The following is a 22,319-nucleotide window of genomic DNA, read 5'->3' on the forward strand; positions in this document are numbered from 1 at the left end:
AATCTAACACTCTCGCTATATTTCTCTAATAGAACCATCTGACACCTCCACCCCTCAACTAATTTCTTCACAATCCTCTAGAAGAATTTCTGTCACTCAAACCCCTGAATCTCACCATCTCAGATTATCCCCCATGAAAAACCATCATCTTTTCTACCCTCGTTGACCACCACCCCCCCCCCCCCCCACCCCCCCCCCCCCTCACTAAATTTCCACTTTTTCCTCCATAAAAGTTTGCTTCTGCATCCATCTCGTCCACCCTGTGCATTCTTCAAACTTCATTCTTGCCCACATCCTTACTTGTCCAAGTCTCCCTCTATTTTGTCCATCAGCCATGCAGCTGGTCTGTTTGCCCCTTTTTTCCTTTTTTTTGTATACAATATCGAGGCTCGTGTAAGCGCTAACATTAATCACAAAAAAAAAAAAACGGACACATAAATCATATAATAAATGGAGCGGGAGACAATATGGGGAGAGGGAAGCACACAAGTACAACAGCAGAGAACAGGGACATCAGGAGATCTGTGGGAGGGAGAGTTCATTTATTAACATCACAGAGAAGACCTTAATTTAGGGTCATTTATTAACACAATTATGCGACTCACAATCACTTAGGTGGCAATTCCAGGGATTTTCCATGGGAAATATCTCGTGAGATTGCGAATTGGACGTTGTTTCTACTGTGACTTCACACACATTGCTATAACTTTGATTACGCCCAGTAATGTCCAAGCCTGACCTGCCGGTGACCGAACAAATGGGGAACGTCATCGAGAAAGACGTTGTTGAGGTCATATTCTTCATTACGCGGAATTTCCACGGGTACCTGCTCGTAGATAAGAGATTGTTTTCCATTGCAAGATGTTCATTATTAATGCGTAATAGTTGTAAGGTTTAGATAAGTTTGTACCGTAAAAACCATGCTTCCGCAGTATTTGCAAACCAGTGCAAGCCATCTCACCAGATATGTACAAATGCTTTATTGCATCTTTATTTAATTACTGCTGCATATTATATATTCATACAGTATACGTCAATGCTTTCATGAAGCTACATCTGCATTTACAATTTTTGAGATACAGTACATGTGGATGTTAAACTCAGACTCAAATTTCAAAAACTGAGAATTACCGGTACTAGTTCTGATCCTTACTGAGTTTTCTCTATTGACACTTTATGTGAAAAAAATATATGTAGAAATGCACCATCCAGCAGAAAATTAAACTTTGGTGGAGTTTCTGAGTTAGTGCCGTGGAGGCAGCCATATTACCAGTGGGGAGGAGAGGAGGGAGTGTCCCTGATTGGCTGCAAAATGCACGTGACGCAAGCAGCAGCCAATCGGACACTCACAAAAGCAAGACATGGCCGCCTCTACGGAAATTTCTTGGAAAAGTTGCTGAAGTTGAATTTGCTACTGGCCGATCACATCAAGTACTTTGCAGATTTTGAAGTTTCATTTTAATTTCCCTTTCATGCTCGATTCATTGAAAACATTTGATAACTAGAACGGCGCTCAGTAGAGAGCATACACCTGGTTGGGCATATCACTCAAAGGTGAAGAATCACTTAAAATATATACTAGCCGGATCCGGATCTTCACCAAAATCGAATCGATTCTTCCTTGTCACACACACAACCTGTCCAGCAAGTTTCGTCCAAATCCGTTCATAACTTTTTGAGAAATCCCGCAATGTAAAGTTTTTGGCCCTATCTCCCAATGGTGAAGAATCACTTGAGAAATTAAATAATTCTCATATCCGAATCCTTATGCAGATCTTCACCAAAATCGAATCTATTTGTCCTTGACAGACACCCAACCGGTCCACCAAGTTTCGTCCAAATCCGTCCACAACGTTTTGAGATATCCTGCTATGTATCGTTTTTGGCCCGATCTCCCAATGGTGAAGAATCACTTTAAAAATTCTAGTAGCCGGATCCGAATCCTGATCTTCACCAAAATCTAATCATTTCGTTCTTGTGACATACGCTACATCCCAGCCAAATTTTGTTCGAATCCGTCCACAACGTTTTGAGATATTTTGTTCCCAAACGGACAGACAAATGGACAAACAGACAGACAGGGGTGAAAACATAACCTCCATCCACCTTTCTTGGCGCAGGTAATTATATTAGGTAATATGCGCCAGGATTAATGGTAATATGCGCAGGTAATGTGCGCCAGGATCCATGGTCAGATGATGAATATTGTTACGGACCGCGGATAAGATGTTGTGTTTGCCAAGCGGATGGCCGTACAGTTACCCCGACTAACCCGATTCCCGAACGTTGGCCGGATCGCGCCACAGATATTCAATAGGGAAAAGACTAAGGCGACACGGATGTGAAGAAGAAGCAGACAAAAAGGTTGGAAATACGAATATAATTTATTTGCTATTTACAGGCTCAAAATAACCAAGGAAGAAGGAAAGATAAGAAAATAATATAGACAGAGGGACGGACCAGAAGGACACAGTGAAAATCGCTAGCTTATCCTATGCAGTCTTAATTAACCCAGGGACAGAACAAACAAGGACAGACTCATGCGGGGAATGATGATAGAACTGGCAGGAGATGGATGGCTGGAGGGAGAGGAAGGTCCAAGGGTACTGCAGCACGATCGGCACGTTTGACCGCCGCTGTTCCTTCGCGGCCCTGCTCCGGAACTGCCGTCAAGGCCCCACGCTGCTGTCGTTGCTGCTGTGGCTGCGGCTGCTCTGGGGACGTCGCGTGCTTTGCCAGGACTCGTCTGGTCCAACCACACAACTGAACAACGTGCTTGCTTCTTGCCCAACTCTCTTGCTTGGTCCAACTTTGGCGAGCAAGGCGACGAATAGCAGGCTTTGTGCTTCCCTGGACGATCTTCTTAATGTTCTCTCTGGATGATCTCTCTGGATGATCTCTCTGGATGATCTCTCTGGATGATCTCTCTGGATGATCTCTCTGGATGATCTCTCTGGATGATCTTTCTGGATGATCTTTCTGGATGATCTCTCTGGATGATCTCTCTGGATGATCTCTCTGGATGATCTCTCTGGATGATCTTACTCAGTACCTTGCGCGCGCGCTTTTATAACGCCTCCGGCGATCAAGCCGCCGGCCTTTAGGACACGCCCATCGGTGTGCTCACCTCGGCCCTGGTTGGTCGCGCGACCCTCTGGCTCCGCCCTTGATGACAACGGGCGGGCACGCCCGTCTTCCCCGACCCGAGCACATGTTCAATGGTGGTTTTGGAGGGGATGTAATTGGCAATCGAGGCTTGGCAATGATGAAAGGGGGGTGTGAAAGGAATCTACTCTATTTCACTTGGTGCAATGGAGTGTCATCTTAATGGAAGACAAGGCCTTACCCTAATACACATAATAAAGATATAACTATCAACCAGGGGGAAATCTATGATTGGCTAACGTGTATGCTTTATGGAATTAACTACGGGAACGCCCTTTGACCTTTATACAACACTGGAGGCAGGAGGGTCCAGAATCAAGCAATATTAATAAAACACAATAAAAAAAATACAATCCTCATATCCACAACAATATTTACAGATTCTCTGGGAGTCAGCACACGATGACATCGGTTCCCTGAAGGCCTTCTGTACTCAACTCCTCTGGCATATCGGTTAAAATTCGTGTCCGCAAATATCCCACAGAGCAACAGACACGCATTTCCACAACAGAGCTCCCGCTACGAGGCCGAAGCAGCAGTTGTTTGCCATCAGCATCCGCGTTGTCTTGCACATCATGAGGGTGTGGCAGAGGACTGGTGTTATTGACGTCAACACCGATCTCCTCAATGGCATCACCAAGTAACTCCACGCAAGGTGTTTCAGCAAGTCTCATCTCTGCAGGGAAATGCTGGTGGAAAAAAAGAAAACAAGTATTTATTTTGTGCTGGCCAACTCAGAAAGGTGAGATACCATCAACACCCAGAAGCTCATTGGTGTGTTCTCATTCTACGAGAACACACCCAACCAATGATGCTTTCCAATGGATGTAGAGCAAGGATGACAAATTAGGCCAAGGTACAACAAACAACAAAAAGAATGAAAATGCAGTTTGAAATAGAAGTCTATTGATGTATCTGTAAATGCACACAAACAAGCTAATGCGTTTGTGGTACACGCACCTGCAACACAAACGGGATGGTCGAATCTCTGGTGAGAAGAAACTTGAATAACTTCGCAACTTTCTTGTGGGCAAAGTAACATGCCAACGAGGCCAAAATGCACATGATGAAAATGACGACACCCACCAGCACGTGGAGCTTGTCATCTGGAGGTCAAAGGTTATGCAATAAGGAACAATAAGCCTTTTCCTTTGCTGAATGCACTTCTCACATTTCAATCGGAAACTAGAAAGCATCTGAAAATGCAAAACTCGTCTGCATACTCGTATGCAAAACTCGTTCAGACGTCTTCTTCTTCTTCTTCCGTATGCTCAAAATAACGAAAACAGTTTTTTTTAAATGTATACAAGACCGAGACTCGTGTAAGAGCTAACATTAATCACAAAAAAATATCAAACGGACACATAAAACATAATATAAAGGGAGCGGGAGACAAGATGGGGAGAGAGAGGGAAGCACACAAGTACAACAGTAGAGAACAGGGACATCGGGAGATCTGTGGGAGGGAGAGGGCTTGGTGGGAGGAGGCATGGGAAGGCGGGGGAGGGGGTGGGAAAGGTATAAAACACATGGACACTGCCAGGACTTCCAGGAAAGAAAGAAGTCGGGATTTAAAATAAATAAAAAAGTGGATCTGGGGTGAATTAACGGGGGTAAAAAAGATCAAGGTTTTGGATGGGGGAAGATAAGAGGTGGTGGTTAACAGCTGTTTTAAAGACCTGGAGGGAGGAGTGGGATTGAAGAGAGTGAGGGAGTTTGTTCCAGAGGCGGGAGAAAAAAGGAATGAAAGAAAATGAATGCAGCCTTGACCTTTGAGCTTTAGATATATATTTTAAAAAATCAGGTTCTAGTATTTGATTGGTGAAACAATTCTGTGACCCATTATGCAAATTCTTAAAATTTCAGGTCAATTGGACAAAAATTGACGATTTGATGCAACCTGGACCTTTGACCTTTTGATATAAAAAAAACAATGAACTCCAATATTGGGATAGTAAACCAATTCAGTGACCGGATATGCAAATTCTTTAAATTTCAGGCCAATCAGGGTGAAAATTGGCGATTTTATGCAACCTTGACCTATGACCTTTTGATCTAAAAAAAAAAACGATCAGTTTCTAGCTTTTGATTGATGAACCAATTCAGTGACCCAATATGCAAATTCTTTAAATTTCAGGTCAATTGGATGAAAATTTATGATTTGATGCAACCTGGACCTTTGACCTTTTGACAAAATTATTAATTTGTTTTCTCTATATTATCATAATAAAGCTTTGGTGAAAATTTTATGACAAAACTCAAATGATAAATTTAAATTTCAGGGCAATTGGACAAAAATTGAAGATTTCATGCAACCTGGACCTTTGACCTTTTGATATAAAAAACAAAACAATGAACTCCCATATTGGGATAGTAAACCAATTTCGTGACCGGATATACAAATTCTTTAAATTCCAGGCCAATCGGGTGAAAATTGATGATTTTATGCAACCTTGAGCTTTGACCTTTTGATCTAAAAAAAAAATAACTAGCTTCTAGCTTTTGATTGGTGAACCAATTGAGTGACCCAATATGCAAATTCTTAAAATTTCAGGTCAATTGGATGAAAATTTATGATTTGATGCAACCTGGACCTTTGACCTTTTGATATAAAAAAAACAATGAACTCCTATATTTTCATAGTGAACCAATTCAGTGACTGGATATGCAAATTCTTTAAATTTCAGGCCAATCGGGTGAAAATTGATGATTTTATGCAACCTTGAGCTTTGACCTTTTGACCTTTTGACAAAATTATTAATTTGTCTTCTCCGTATTATCATAATAAAGGTTTGGTGAAAATTTGATGCCAAAACTCAAATGGTAAAAAGTTATGGCCCGATACACACACACACACACACACACACACACACACACACACACACACACACACACACACACACACACACACAGACAGATGGACACACAGACAGACAGAAAGACAGACACACAGAAGTGATTACAAAACCCGTATCCTGCAGTACAGGGGACGGGCTAACGATTAGACATTCCCTGTACACTAACCTACCTTCCAAGTAGACGCATTTGCTTTTGCTGAACTCGCCAAACACGGAGAAGTCAGGGATGTAATACCGTGCCTGAACACAGTAGGTGGCAGCCTTGTGGAGATTTGGCAATATAACTGGATTCTCGGTACTGTTGATGTCAAACCACGTGGCCTGCACAATAAATCCCAAGGGAAGAAACAAACAACAGCCTTTTCATTTGGGAAGTGTGGAAGTGGCACATCAACTGTTGTCTCATGGCTTCCCGTTTGCACTGAATGCGACTTGTACATACAAACGCCTGTGAAACTGGATAACTAAGGTATAAATTAAGAAACCTCCCCTTCTTACTCCAAAAACAGGTTTGACCCAAGTTGTAAAAATCCGAGTTCCCTTCCAAGGAACATCAACGCACCAGTAATCCCTTGGCATTAGGCCCAGCAAGGCCTGTGCTATTATTACCTCTGCCTCCGAAGGTGGACGGGTATGTTTTCACCCGTGTCTGTTTATCTGTCTGTGAGCAGGTTATATCTAATGGTTATTGACGGATTCAGACAAAACTTGGTGGACAGGTTGGGTGTGGGACAAGGCCGAATTGATTATATTTTGGCAATGAATGTTTTCACCGTCACCATCGAATGATTTGGCCAAAAACAACGTATGGCACAATATCTCAAAAACCTGTGGATATATTACGACAAAACTTGGTGGAGGAGTTGGGTAGGTGACAAGAACAAACCGATTACATTATGGTTCATTTCTGGAATGCAAATCCGGTCTATCAGTGGGATACAAATCATTAAATGTCCTGCATATGGAGGTATGTGCTCTACCGAGTACCTTTCCAGCAACGGATTACTCGAACCTTTGTAGCAACCTAGCTCACCAAATCGTGAGGGAACATAATATCATGCAGAAAGGTAACGTCAAAACCTGCCAAGGATCGCCAGCTCAGAAAAAGAAGAAATAGACCTTCAAAACTGACTCAGTTATGGAAGGAGATGTCGTGGTGTTGGTTTATTTGATATTTTCTGACTAATTGAAAATCCTTCTGGAGAACAACTTCTGGTTCCGTGTCTGAACACGTGGGACGTTGGGTCGTGCCATCCTGCTTACAGTTCTTCTTAATCTTCTCCTGCTCTTCCCTTTATAAGGGATGATATCCAATGGCACAAGCTCCTGCCCTGCCTTGACCAGGATACTCCTCCACTCTCCAACCACCCCCACTTTACTGATATCCCTCTTCACACAATCCTCCCATCCCAACCACTTTTCCTTCTACCTTGTTACCTCAACCATCGCTCCGACCAACCTCCACCAATCAATTCGGCCAGTGAACGTCATCTCGGGATATGCTCCGCAGGTTGGTCGGAGCGATGAAGAGAAGGACAAGTTCTGGTGTGCGATAGAGAAGCTGATGGAAAACATGAAAGATGAGGAAGTTGTTGTGGTAGGAGGAGACCTAAATGGACATGTGGGAAGGAGTATGGACTCATGGAGGGTTTTGAGGGAGTTCATGGGGGTTACGGATATGGTGTGAGAAATGGAGAAGGTGAAAGGATTTTGGAGTTTGCTGATGGAGCTGATTTGTTGATTTGTAATACTCAGTTCCAGAAAGAGGATAATAAGCTTGTTACATACACGTCAGGTGGGTCCACGACAACCGTTGACTACCTGATGGTGCGTAGGCGAGATAGGGGGCACCTCCGAGACACAAAGGTGATCCCGGGGGGGGGGGGGGGGAGGCTGTTTCACAGCACCACTTGGTTGTCTACGACATAAGGGTGAAAGGTGCGAGGAGAGCTCGGCGGGTGAAGTACCAACTGAGAATGAAGGTGTGGAGGTTGAAAGAGGTGACAGTAAGGGAGGCATTAAAAGAGAGGGTGAGTAAGGTAGAGGATGCGGTGGTAGAGCTTGAAAGTGGTTGGATGTCAATGAAAGCTAGTCTGTTGGTTGCCGTTGGTGAGGTATGTGGATGGACAAAAGGACGACCGAGGCATTCGGAAACATGGTGGTGGGATGATGAAGTTGGAAAGAGGATTGACGAGAAGAGGAAGAAGTTCAAGGAGTGGCAGAAGGCGAAGGGTACGGGAGCAGAAACAGCAGAGCATGAAAGTTATAAGGCAGCCAGGAAGGCTGCAAAGAAAGAGGTAGCAAAGGCGCAGGAGGCATGTAGGAAAATGTTCGGAGAACGCTTGGATTCGAAGAGGACCAGAGAGCAGTATTCAGGATTGCAAAGCAGATAGCGAAAGAGAGGTGTGATGTGATGGGGGTGAGTTGCTTGAAGGATGAAGTGGGACAAATCGTTGTCGACCCAGATGGAATTAAAGGAAGATGGAAGAGATATATGGAAATGCTGTTGAATACAGAGAATGAATGGGATGGCAACATAGAGAGTAACCCAGTTTTAGGACCGGCAGAGAAGATAACTGAGAAGGAAGTTGAGGAAGCGATAAAAGCAATGAAGAGTAGAAAAGCGGGAGGGCCGACGGGAGTTGTGGGAGATATGTTGAAGGCAGCAGGAAGTTGGGGTGTGAAGAGAATGACAGAGATCTGTAATCTGGTGGTGAAAGAAGGCCGCATTCCAGTGGATTGGGAACTGAGTACCCTCGTCCCTTTATACAAGGGGAAAGGTGACCCTCTAGAATGTGGCTCCTACCGAGCGATAAAGTTATTGGAGCATGGAATGAAGGTATTGGAAAGGGTGTTGGAGAGGAGGATAAGAAAGAAAGTGAAGATCGACGAAATGCAGTTTGGATTTATGCCAGGAAGAGGAACGACAGACGTGCTTTTTATTGTGAGGCAGTTGCAGGAGAAGTACATGGAGAAGAGGAAGTAGTTGTTTCTTGGGTTTGTTGATCTGGAGAAAGCATTCTATAGGGTTCCACGCAAAGTATTGACATGGGCAATGAGGAAGTTAGGAGTGGAGGAATGGTTGATCAGAGTAGTGATGGCAATGTACAAAAGAGCGCGCACATCTGTAAGGACGAAGGACGGGAACAGTGGTGAGTTTGAGGTGAAGGTGGGAGTGCATCAGGGGTCGGTACTAAGTCCACTACTATTTGTAGCTGTGATGGAGGTGCTGGCTCAGAACGTAAAGGAGGGTTTACTGTGGGAGTTGTTGTATGCAGATGATCTGGTGTTGATTGCGGAAAGTATGGATGGACTGAAGGAAAAGATGAACACGTGGAGGGAATGTATGGAGACAAAAGGTCTGAAGGTGAATATCGGAAAGACGAAGGTGATGGCAAGTGGTAAAGCATGTGGTGAGGTGGAAAGAACTGGGAAGTGGCCCTGTGCTGTGTGCAGGAAGGGTGTCGGAGTGAACTCCATTCAATGTACAATGTGCACTGAGTGGGTTCATTAAAAATGTAGTGGTCTGAGAGGGTCATTAACCAGTGTGGCAGCTACATTAAAATGTAAGGTGTGCACAGAGGGAGCTGCACATGGAGGAAATGTTGAGTTGGATCTTGGAGACGGCGTGAAGCTGGAAGGTGCGAAAACATTTTTGCTACCTCGGAGACATGCTGAATGGAGAAGGTGGATCAGACTCGGCAACGGTTGCTAGAGTGAGATGTGCATGGAAGACGTTTCGGGACCTGAGTGGTGTGCTGATGAGGAGGGGAGTGTTGTTGAAGCTGAAGGGAAAGGTGTATGCTGCATGTGTGAGAAGTGTTATGATTTATGGGAGCGAGACATGGGTAATGAACGTAGAGCAGCAACGAAGGTTGGAAAGGGTGGAAATGCGAATGGTTCGATGGATGTGTGGAGTTTCATTGAGAGAGAGGAAGACAAATGATGAATTGCGAAAAATGATGGGAATAGAGCCTGTGATTGATGCTGTGAATAGGAACAGGTTGAGATGGTTTGGTCACGTGTTGAGGAAGGATGAAAGTGACTGGTTGAGAAGAGTGATGGAAATGAATGTAGAAGGAAGTAGAGGACTGGGAAGACCGAGAAAGACTTGGCTAAAGATGGTGGAAGAAGAAATGCGGGCAAGGGGGTTAACAAGGAGAGATGCAGAAAATAGGGCAAGATGGAGAAGATTGTCATGGGGACCGCAAGGCTAACCTCCGCTCTAGAAGGGAAAATGGTCTTAAAATGCATGTTGTTGTTGTTGTTGTTGTTGTTGTCTTGTTACCTCAACCTATCCAACCTCTTTGCCATTCCCACTTCCCCCATCTGAACCGTATCCAGCCCATCTCAGCCGGCATTTCACCAATCTCCACATCAAGCTCACCTTCACACCAATCAACCCCCTCAGTTCATCCATTCTCCTTCTATCCACCCTCTTCACTCCCACAATCCTTCTGACCCCAGTTATTCTCGCAAAACGGTAGCATCTGTCATTGCCTCTCTGTCAACGCCACTGTCTCCAGGTTGGCACATGACATCAGAACTTTTCCTTTCAATCTCCTGGATATCTTACTGTCTGCCATTACTCCATGCATTTGCATTACTCCATCATTACTCCACCCTCCTCCATGCATTCGCACCAACTGAATCCCCCTCCACACTTCTGCAACCGACTTACCACCCCGGTCACTGTTCCTCCCCCCCCCCCCCCAGATACACAAACCTATTTATTTGTCAGGTCTGTTCTCTTGTTTCTCTGCTGTCCAAGCCACATAACCTCAGTCTTCTCCATGCTAATTTTCAGCCAATGTTTCCCAAATGCCTCCTTCAACTTCCCCAGTACTTCCTGCATCTCCCGCCCACTCTCCACCACAACAGCCAGATCATCCACATACAATATCCACCCCAGAATACCTTTCATGTTTCTCTTCCTGCTTACCAGCTCCATCACCATGATAAACATGCGTGGGCTGAGAGAACTTCCCTGCCTCAAACCGATGTTTACACTGAACTCCTTCCCAGGACCAACCAAAACTCTTCCCTTCGTTCCTTTGTGCATCCCTTCTACCAACCTAACTTCTGCTTCTGGCACTCCCATCCCTCTCAGTGTCGCCATCACCATCTCACTCCGGACAGTTTTGTAGACCTTCTCTAGGTCCACAAATCCCAATGCCATTTCACCTTGCACCTCAACCTCTTCTCCAGCAGCTGTCTCAGCATAAACATCCCATGTGTCATCCCCCTACCCTTTATAAACCCCTGTTGCTCTTCTCCGATCTCCATCTGCACACTCTTGCTTATCCTTCAGTCTAGAACCCTCTCCAGCACCTTCTTGACATGACTTTGGAGTGCCATGCCACTGTACTTCCCCCGGATCTTGAACATCCTTCTTTCCCCTTCCATATCGGCACAATTAACCTTGTCCTCCAATCCTCCGGAATTGACCCATTCTCTCATACATACATTCAACTACCTCTTCATTCACCTGACTCCGACTTCTCCCACTGCAATTATCACCTCTCTGCACACCTCACTAATGCCTAGTGCTCTTCACTTCTTCATCCTCTTCAATACCGTCTGCACTTCCTCTTCTATGATCTCCACCAACTCAACTTTACCCTCCACATAACACGGTAGCTCCAGCTTGCCATTACTTCCTTCCCGGTTCAACAGCTGTTTGAAATATCCTTCCCAAACCTTCAATACTGCACCACTCTCTGTCACTAGCCTCCTGCCGCCATCCTTAATCACCGCCCCTCTCCCCACTTCATGTCCTTGCCATGCTCATCTCTGTCAAGAGCCAATTTATAGATCATCTTCCTCCCATCATCCTCTTCCTACTTGTTATGCACCTCTTCTTCCATATCATTCCTCACTTTATCCACAACCCTACTTGCTGCTTTCTTCTTGTGCCCATACAGGTCCACCAGTTCCTTGCCGTGCAGTGTTGACCCACAAAGGGAAACCAAGCTGAGTCCACAGGGTCGAGCACCAAATGCAGTCCAAACTGCCGATTCACTCCACTGTCCCAAGGGCCGAGGATCCATGAATCCACAGTCTCTCATGTTTGTCAAAGTTTCTGTACCTCTCCATGGTCTTGCGACCAATTTCACCTTCTGCGCCGAAAGTCAAAAGTACATCAAAGTTAGGTTTTGCAGAGCATATCCATCATGTATTTCTGTTTTATTTTCATTCTTGTGTTGCTGTTTGTGTTTTCGTCCAATTTCTGTGTTTCCTCCCCGATCCTTCCATCTTTCCCCAAATCCCTTAATCCTCCAAGTCTCCCTCTACTTTGTCCCTCATCCCTGCTGATGGCTTGTTTTCCCCCCTCTCTTTATACTGTTCCTTTTGTTCTGTTATGTCCTGATGCGTTCTATGTTCTAGCTCCTCCATGAGCCTCGACGTCGTGGACAAAAAAAAAAAAAAATCCTATGAAGATCGGGCATCAATAAAATTCCTGTGTGTTGCCTAGTATTTTATGTTCACCTAGATTTCATAACCACTCGCCACCTCAGACACCAAAAAGGTCTCGTCGACTTATAACAACCCAAAAGAAAGATCTTCAAGCCAATAGACACAATGAAGGCAAGGGTGCGGAAAACACACACACAAGGAAAACTTTCCTGGCAAAGACCGGAAGAAACAAATTTAGAAGTAAATGTAGAAATTGAAATAAGTTAGACAATGTGTAAAGAGAGAGGATAATGATGTACCCGAACCGAGTCCCATCTCCGCATCATTAAGTATTTTTTTCAGCAATTTTTCACTATTGAGTGATAGGGCTAAACACCGATATATAGCACGATATCTCAAAGTTGTGGACGACTTATGACAAAACTCGGTGGATGAGTTGGGTAAATGACAAGAACAAACCGATTTGATATAGGTTCAGGTCTGAATCCAGATCCGACCTATCAGTGGGATGCAAAACGTAAACTGTTCAGCCTGGCGGATGTTTACGCTCTTCCGAATTCCGTTCTAGTTGTTGTTTTGCTGTTGTTTGTGTGCTCCTTCCGCGTGATTGTATATTTTTTCCATTGCTTCGATAAATATTACTGTATATAATTTTATGTGCTCCTTTCCGTGCCCTTTCGTAGAATAATAAATGTTTCCATTCGGATCTCGTGAAACAACCATTAGCGATTCTTCTTCTTCAAACTTGGGAAGAAGCTATAAAAAGAGGAAACTTTGGGATTAAAGAAATTTTTGTTCCAAGCAAATTGATTATTAGTTTTCTTCGACTAAATTTATGTAGAATAGAATTCTTCTATTATTATTATTAGCTTTCTTTTGAATAAAAATAGTTGCTTTCCCTAATTCCGTGATGCACTATGCAATAGCTTTTAAATTTTCAGTTTAATCAGATAAAAATTGATGATTTTTAAGATGAAAATTGATGATTTTAGAAGTTTGACCTTGAGTTGACCTTTGACCTTTTCACCTTAAAAGAAATAGTTGGTTTCCCAATTCAGTGAAGCACTATGCAATAGCTCTTTAATTTTTAGGTTAATCAGATAAAAATAGATAATTTTTCAGAAGTTGATGATTTTAGAAGTTTAACCTTGAGTTGACCTATGACCTTTTGACCTCAAAAATAGTTCCTTTCCCAATTTAATGACTCAATATGCAAATTCTGTTCAACATTCAAGTCAATCGGATGACAAATGACAATTTTAGAAATTTGACCTCAAGGTGACCTTTGACCTCAAAATGAATAGGCTTCTTCCTTTTGACCAATTTTTTTTTTTTTTTTTTTTTTTTTGTATACAAGATCGAGGCTCGTGAAAGAGCGAACATTAATCACACAGAAAGACAAACCGACACATAAAACATATAACATCGGGAGCGGTAGACAAGATGGGGAGAGAGGAGGAAGGACACAAACACAACATTATTTTGAGAGCAGGGACCGAGAGACATGGAGACATCGAGAGATCTGTGAGAGGGAGAGGGCATTGGGCGGGGGCATGGGAAGGGGGGGGGTGGGAGAGGTATAAAACATATGGACACTGCCAGGACTTCCAGGAAAGAAGTTGGAATTTCAAACAAGGTGGATCTGGGGTGAATTAGCGGGGGTAGAAAAGATCAAGGTTTTGGATGGGGGAAGATAAGAGATGGTGGTGAACAGCTGTTTTAAAGACCTGGAGGGACGAGTGGGATTGAAGGGAGTGAGGGAGTTTGTTCCAGAGGCGGGAGAAAAGAGGAATGAAAGAGTGAAGGTGAGCAGAGAGCCAATGATTTCGGCAGTTTAACCATCAGAGGGTTGCTGGCAGATCTTGTGCGACCTGTAGGGAGTATTTGGGGGACAGAGCACAGAGAGAGCTGGGGGTGCAAGGCCGGAGAGGAGTCGGTAGAAGACAGAAAGACCACCTACCTGCCTGCGGTGAGTGACTGAAAGGCCCTCAGAGATAGCTTCATCGCGCGAGATTCCAATAATTCTGAAAGCTTTGGTTTCGACAGCGTGAAGCCGAGCTAGGTGTGAGGCAGGAGCACCGGCCCATAGGGGAGAACAGTATTCCATTGAGCTGCGGATGAAAGCCTTGTATGTGGTGAGGAGCTCAGGTGTGCCTAGGAAGGACTTCGCACGACGGAGGATGCCCAGTCGGCGACTGGCTTTGGAGGCCAGCTTGGAAATGTGGTTTTCCCAAGAAGGATCATGGCAGATAGTGAGACCCAAAAGCTTGAGCGACAGAACTTCTTGGAGAGGATTGTTGAGAAAGTAGATGGGAGGGTTGTCCAGTCGATCTTTTCGGAGAGACATAGTAAGAGTGTGAGATTTGTCAGGATTGAAAGACAATTCTACCATTTGGTGAAGTTTTCTGAAGATTGGTTTGAAATTGTGACCTGTAGACGATTGACAGGCAAACAAACAGAATAACACACAAGACCAACCGATATAGTCCAACCGATAAGGGCAGTTGGAGAGAAGAAAGGCAAACCAATATAAAATGTTTTAACAGAGCCACATGTCGTTCGTGTAACGACTCGATTAAATATTCACGAGGAGGAGGGAATTCAGGGATAAGAAGAACCTCAAGCAAACTCTCGATCATCAATCCAGGAGACACCTGCACAAGGTGCCACCTTTAAAATCTAAAGCATCCCATCTCACTCAGCTCATTTAAAGCTCTTAGACCTACCATCACCAGCTCATTTAAAGCTCTTAGACCTACCATCACCAGCTCATTTAAAGCTCTTAGACCTACCATCACCAGCTCATTTAAAGCTCTTAGGCTTACCATCACCAGCTCATTCAAACCTTTTTGTTCTACCATCGCCAGCTCATTTAAACCTCTTAGGCCTACCATCACCAGCTCATTTAAACCTCTTAGGCCTACCATCGCCAGCTCATTTAAACCTCTTAGGCCTACCATCACCAGCTCATTTAAACCTCTTAGGCCTACCATCACCAGCTCATTTAAAGCTCTTAGGCCTACTATAACCAGCTCATTTAAAGCTCTTAGGCCGACCATCACCAGCTCATTTAAAGTTCTCAGGCTGACCATCACCAGCTCATTTAAAGATCTTAGGCCTACCATCACCAGCTCATTTAAAGCCCTTAGGCCTACCATCACCAGCTCATTTAAAGCTCTTAGACCTACCATCACCAGCTCATTTAAAGCTCTTAGGCCTACCATCGCCAGCTCATTTAAACCTCTTAGGCCTACCATCACCAGCTAATTTAAAGCTCTTAGACCTACCATCACCAGCTCATTTAAAGCTCTTAGGCCTACCATCACCAGCTCATTTAAAGCTCTTAGGCCTACCATCACCAGCTCATTTAAAGCTCTTAGGCCTACCATCACCAGCTCATTTAAAGCTCTTAGGCCTACCTTCACCAGCTCATTTAAAGCTCTTAGGCCTACCATCACCAGCTCATTTAAAGCTCTTATGCCTACCATCACCAGCTCATTTAAAGCTCTTAGGCCGACCATCGCCAGCTCATTTAAACCTCTTAGGCCTAACATCACCAGCTCATTTAAAACTCTTAGGCCTACCATCACCAGCTCATTTAAAACTCTTAGGCCTACCCAACTAACACAACACCGTTGAGCCAACGTTGGCAACGTTCAGGTTCTGACGTCATTTGTCCTTCCTTCACCAATCAGCGAGTCCCTTCTTACTCGTCCTTGTGTCAATCAAATTCCCCACCCAGTCACCGCTCTTTGGGCGTGTCTCCACGGAGCTGCCTGTCCTGTGTGATTCCCAAGTTGGGGTAATCAGCGTTCGTGCTTCATGCCTGGCTTCCGGTTAGCTTTTTAATTAGTGAGCTTGATTTGGGTTTCGTTTGCGTGGCTTGGCTATGTGTCTAGTGTGGTGTCACAAGGAACAAAGGAATAAAATACAGAGTCAATGACATACAGGGGATAAATTTACCCATAATTCTTGAGCTCATTACACTGTGCTCGCGAATAAGCATCCCATCTCACTCAGCTCATTTGAACCTCTTAGGCCTACCATCACCAGATCATTTATACCTCTTAGGCCTACCATCACCAGCTAATTTAAAGCTCTTAGGCCTACCATCACCAGCTCATTTAAAGCTCTTAGGCCTACTATCACCAGCTCATTTAAACCTCTTAGGCCTACCATCACCAGCTCATTTAAAGCTCTTAGGCCTACCATCACAGGCTCATTTAAAGCTCTTAGGCCTACCATCACAGGCTCATTTAAACCTCTTAGGCCTACCTTCACCAGCTCATTTAAAGCTCTTAGGCCTGCCATCACCAGCTCATTTAAAGCTCTTAGGCCTACCATCACAGGCTCATTTAAACCTCTTAGGCCTACCATCACCAGCTCATTTAAACCTCTTAGGCCTAACATCACCAGCTCATTTAAAACTCTTAGGCCTACCATCACCAGCTCATTTAAAGCTCTTAGGCCTACCATCACAGGCTCATTTAAACCTCTTAGGCCTACCATCACCAGGTCATTTAAACCTCTTAGGCCTACCATCACTGGCTCATTTGAACCTCTTAGGCCTACAATCACCAGGCTATGCAGCTCATCGTAAAGACAAGAGATTGAGTGTCCTACTTCACAGAAAATAAGGGTCACACAACCACTCATTTTGTCTGTCGGTGCAATGCGAAGAAGTCTGTTGAATTATCATCCATATTGCCTTCCCGCAATCGTCAAGTTGCTTATCACATGGATTGCAAGAACAAGGCAACTTACGGTATCTCGGTGGACGTAGCGTACTTGATGGTGAATGTTGGTGTAGAAGGCGTTGAGGAGTTTAGATCTTCCCCGTGCTTTCATCCTCTCAATCTGCACTTTAATGGTTCTTCCTCGAGCACTCACATTGACTTCAGGATGTGTGATGATGCCTGGGAGAAAACAGGGACCTTACACCTTGAGATCTCATATTTCGGTTTACAAGTATATTTCAATTGAAATGCAGCATGGCCAGAGACGTCACAATATTGCAATGTACCTAAGGGGTACCGTTCATGTATTCCTTATGGATAGTCCACTCTAGGGGATAGATACCCTCACCCCTTAGTCCCACTCCTCTCCCCAAATTTGAAAAAAAAACCTGGATCCACCCTTGAATCACCATTAACATCCAATAAAAAAACGGCTTTTTGCTGTTTGATCTGAGATTCTCTGAATCACAGTGAAAATAATCAACTTATTCCTTTCATAACGAACTAGAACATGATTGTGTGTGACGAGGACGAATTGATTCGATTTTGGTGAAGATCCAGATCTGGATAAGATAATCTTTTTAATATGTCATGGTCTCCCCTTGGTATCAGTTTCTTGTTATCCTATGATAATGCTGCACCAAAAACTGTTCACAGCAAAGGAAAATATTTCCATCCGATTATTCCATCATCAAAGTAAGGTTTCGATCTTTCCAAATTGCATAATTATGAAGTCCTCCCTTTCCCCCGTAAACGGGGATCGCTCACAATCGCTCACGGACCAGTGACTTACTGTCGGTCAGACCTCTGAAGAGCAGAACCGGAGTCCAGAGGGAGAATGTGTTACCATGCTGTGCCCGCATCCTTATACCATAAAAAAGGAAAGGATCGCAGTGGTTTGTGAAGTCGCAGGAGATGCCAGTAACGTTTGTACATTCCACTAACTTGTACCAATGACTCTGCGTTCTATACCTGGAACGGCATTCAAAGGAATTCAAACAAGGAAAAAGGGACCAAATCAACAAATCGCATCGGTGGTCACAACAACTCTTGCACAGGGTGGTCACAAAATATATTGTACAGGGTGGTCACAAAATCTATTGCACAGGGTGGTCACAAAATCTATTGTACAGGGTGGTCACGAAATCTATTGTACAGGGTGGTCACAAAATCTATTGTACAGGGTGGTCACAAAATCTCTTGTAGAGTGTGATCACAAAATCTCTTGTAGAGTGTGGTCACAAAATCTCTTGTAGAGTGTGGTCACAAAATCTCTTATACGGGGTGGTCACAAAATATATTGTACAGGGTGGTCACAAAATCTCTTGTACAGGGTGGTCACAAAATTCCTTGTACAGAGTGGTCACAAAATCTCTTGTACAGGGTGGTCACAAAATTTATTGTACAGGGTGGTCACAAAATCTCTTGTACAGGGTGGTCACAGAATCTCTTGTACAGGATGGTTCCAAAATTTATTGTACAGGGTGGTCACAAAATTTATTGTACAGGGTGGTCACAAAATCTCTTGTAGAGTGTGGTCACAAAATCTCTTGTACAGGGTGGTCACAAAATCTCTTGTAGAGTGTGGTCACAAAATCTCTTGTAGGGGGTGGTCACAAAATCTCTTGTATGGGGTGGTCACAAAATGTATTGTACAGGGTGGTCACAAAATATCTTGTACAGGGTGGTCACAAAATCTCTTGCACAGGGTGGTCACAAAATCTCTTGTACAAGGTGGTCACAAAATTTCTTGTACAGGGTGGTTACAAAATCCCTTGTACAGGGTGGTCACAAAATCTCTTGTACACGGTGGTTACAAAATCTCTTGTGTAGGGTGGTCACAAACTCTCTTGTACAGAGTGGTCACAAAATCTCTTGTACAGGGTGGTCACAAACTCTCTTGTACAGAGTGGTCACAAAATCTCTTGTACAGGGTGGTCACAAAATCTCTTGTACAGGGTGGTCACAAAATCTCTTGTACAGGATGGTTACAAAATTTATTGTACAGGGTGGTCACAAAATTTATTGTACAGGGTGGTCACAAAATCTATTGTACAGGGTGGTCACAAAATCTCTTGTACAGGGTGGTCACAAAATCTATTGTGCATGGTGGTCACAAAATCTATTGCACAGGGTGGTCACAAAATCTCTTGTAGAGTGTGGTCACAAAATCTCTTGTACAGGGTGGTCACAAAATCTCTTGTACAGGATGGTGACAAAATTTATTGTACAGGGTGGTCACAAAATCTCTTGTACAGCATGGTCACAAAATCTCTTGTACAGGGTGGTCACAAAATCTCTTGTCGAGGGTGGTCACAAAATCTCTTGTACAGCGTGTTCACAAAATCTCTTGTACAGGGTGGTCACAAACTCTCTTGTACAGGGTGGTCACAAAATCTCTTGTACAGGGTGGTCACAAACTCTATTGTACAGGGTGGTCACAAAATCTATTGTACAGGGTGGTCACAAAATCTATTGTACAGGGTGGTCACAAAATCTCTTGTAGAGTGTGGTCACAAAATCTCTTGTAGAGTGTGGTAACAAAATCTCTTGTACAGGGTGGTCACAAACTCTCTTGTACAGGATGGTGACAAAATTTATTGTACAGGGTATCACAAAATCTCTTGTACAGCGTGGTCACAAAATCTCTTGTACAGCGTGGTCACAAAATCTCTTGTACAGGGTGGTCACAAAATCTCTTGTAGAGGGTGGTCACAAAATCTCTTGTAGAGGGTGGTCACAAAATCTCTTGCACCGGATGGTCACAAAATCTCTTGTACAGGGTGGTCACAAAATTTATTGTACAGGGTGGTCACAAAATCTCTTGTACAGGGTGGTCACAAAATCTCTTGTACAGGATGGTTACAAAATTTATTGTACAGGGTGGTCACAAAATTTATTGTACAGGGTGGCCACAAAATCTCTTGTGGAGTGTGGTCACAATATCTTGTACAGGGTGGTCACAAAATTTATCGTACAGGGTGGTCACAAAATATCTTGTACAGGGTGGTCACAAAATATCTTGTACAGGGTGGTCACAAAATCTCTTGTACAGGGTGGCCACAAAATTTCTTGTATGGGGTGGCCACAAAATTTCTTGTACAGGGTGGTCACAAAATCTCTTGTACAGGGTGGTTACAAAATCTCTTGTGCAGGGTGGTCACAAAATCTCTTGTACAGGGTGGTCACAAAATCTCTTGCAGAGGGTGGTCACAAAATCTCTTGTAAAGGATGATTACAAAATCTCTTGTACAGGGTGGTCACAAAATCTATTGTACAGGGTGGTCACAAAATCTCTTGTACAGAGTGGTCACAAAATCTCTTGTGCAGGGTGGTCACAAAATTTATTGTACGGGCTGGTCACAAAATCTTGTAGAGTGTGGTCACAAAATCTTGTAGAGTGTGGTCACAAAATTTATTGTACAGGCTGGTCACAAAATCTCTTGTACAGCGTGTTCACAAAATCTCTTGTACAGGGTGGTCACAAACTCTCTTGTACAGGGTGGTCACAAAATCTCTTGTACAGGGTGGTCACAAACTCTATTGTACAGGGTGGTCACAAAATCTATTGTACAGGGTGGTCACAAAATCTATTGCACAGGGTGCTCACAAAATCTCTTGTAGAGTGTGGTCACAAAATCTCTTGTAGAGTGTGGTCACAAAATCTCTTGTAGAGTGTGGTCACAAAATCTCTTATACAGGGTGGTCACAAAATATCTTGTACAGGGTGGTCACAAAATCTCTTGTACGGGGTGGTCACAACATTTCTTGTACAGAGTGGTCACAAAATCTCTTGTACAGGGTGGTCACAAAATTTATTGTACAGGGTGGTCACAAAATCTCTTGTACAGGGTGGTCACAAAATCTCTTGTACAGGATGGTTACAAAATTTATTGTACAGGGTGGTCACAAAATTTATTGTGCAGGGTGGTCACAAAATATCTTGTACAGTGTGGTCACAAAATCTCTTGTGCCGGGTGGTCACAAAATGTCTTGTACGGGGTGGTCACAAAATTTCTTGTACAGGGTGGTTACAAAATCCCTTGTACAGGGTGGTCACAAAATCTCTTGTACAGGGTGGTTACAAAATCTCTTGTGTAGGGTGGTCACAAAATCTCTTGTACAGGGTGGTCACAAACTCTCTTGTACAGAGTGGTCACAAAATCTCTTGTACAGGGTGGTCACAAAATCTCTTGTGCAGGGTGGTCACAAAATCTCTTGTACAGGGTGGTCACAAAATCTCTTGTACAGGATGGTCACAAAATTTCTTGTACAGCGTGGTCACAAAATCTCTTGTACAGGGTGCCACAAAATCTCTTGTCCAGGGTGGTCACAAAATCTCTTGTACAGGGTGCTCACAAAATCTATTGTACAGGGTGGTCACAAAATCTATTGTACAGGGTGGTCACAAAATCTATTGTACAGGATGGTCACAAAATCTATTGTACAGGGTGGTCACAAAATATCTTGCATAGGGTGGTCACAAAATGGGTGGTACATAGAGTCGACAGTGCCAGCGCAGTCTCTGACAATAGTTTCGTAAAATTTACTTCAATGAAGAACTTTATCAAGACAATATACTGTATAAGTATTTATCTTTGGTGTCCAAATCGTGGTTCTGGGAAATCAGAAGATCTCGGTAATATTTGAGTAGATTCTCGCCAGACAAAAATGCATCATTATAAATCATCAGAAAGACGTTAGTCAAACACACTGTACACGTCACACGCTTTATTATCTGCGCATGCGCAAAGCAAGGTTCAGGGTTGATCGAGTAAGTGTGAGGAAGGGCGTGACCTTGCCAAACTACGATGACGTCGGTTGAGTACGAGAGAACACGCTCTCAAGCAAAGATCGTAGCGCGGCGCAAGATAGGCCACTCGTGCGCAACCGTGTTCAATTCGGTGAAGTACGCAATGGAGCAGAATGGCGGCCATTTTAGCAAGCAAGCGGGATTCGGGCTGCTTCACTGGAAGATTTACTTCACCAGAAAAAAAGAAAAGTTATGTATTGTGGCGGACACGAAAGCTCACTGGCGTGATGGCATCATTCCGTGCACCAAGTGGGCGGCGGCCACGCCCTGGTGGTAGGCGTGGCCTCGGGATATACACCGGGTGCGCAGCCCGGAGCGCTCCAGTGCGAC

The 22,319-nt window shown here is 43.9% G+C and overlaps 1 protein-coding gene across 1 annotated transcript in view; it reads right to left on the bottom strand.

Annotated features, from left to right (window-relative positions):
- Positions 1-2,365: 2,365 nt before the first annotated feature.
- The window catches only part of LOC137439818 (interleukin-10 receptor subunit beta-like), a 47,811-nt gene continuing 27,857 nt past the window's right edge, over positions 2,366-22,319 (bottom strand). The window contains exons 3-7 of the mRNA XM_068135940.2: positions 17,970-18,148; positions 17,205-17,356; positions 6,194-6,344; positions 4,126-4,271; positions 2,366-3,854 (exon numbers count right to left, since the gene is read on the bottom strand). Coding sequence (XP_067992041.2) covers positions 3,558-3,854; positions 4,126-4,271; positions 6,194-6,344; positions 17,205-17,356; positions 17,970-18,148 — 925 coding nt within the window. The 3' untranslated portion in view covers positions 2,366-3,557. The remainder of the gene's footprint in view (positions 3,855-4,125; positions 4,272-6,193; positions 6,345-17,204; positions 17,357-17,969; positions 18,149-22,319) is intronic.

The sequence above is a fragment of the Myxine glutinosa genome, chromosome 14 (genome assembly GCF_964187855.1).
Source record: "Myxine glutinosa chromosome 14, kmMyxGlut1.1, whole genome shotgun sequence".
Classification (NCBI taxonomy): domain Eukaryota; kingdom Metazoa; phylum Chordata; class Myxini; order Myxiniformes; family Myxinidae; genus Myxine; species Myxine glutinosa.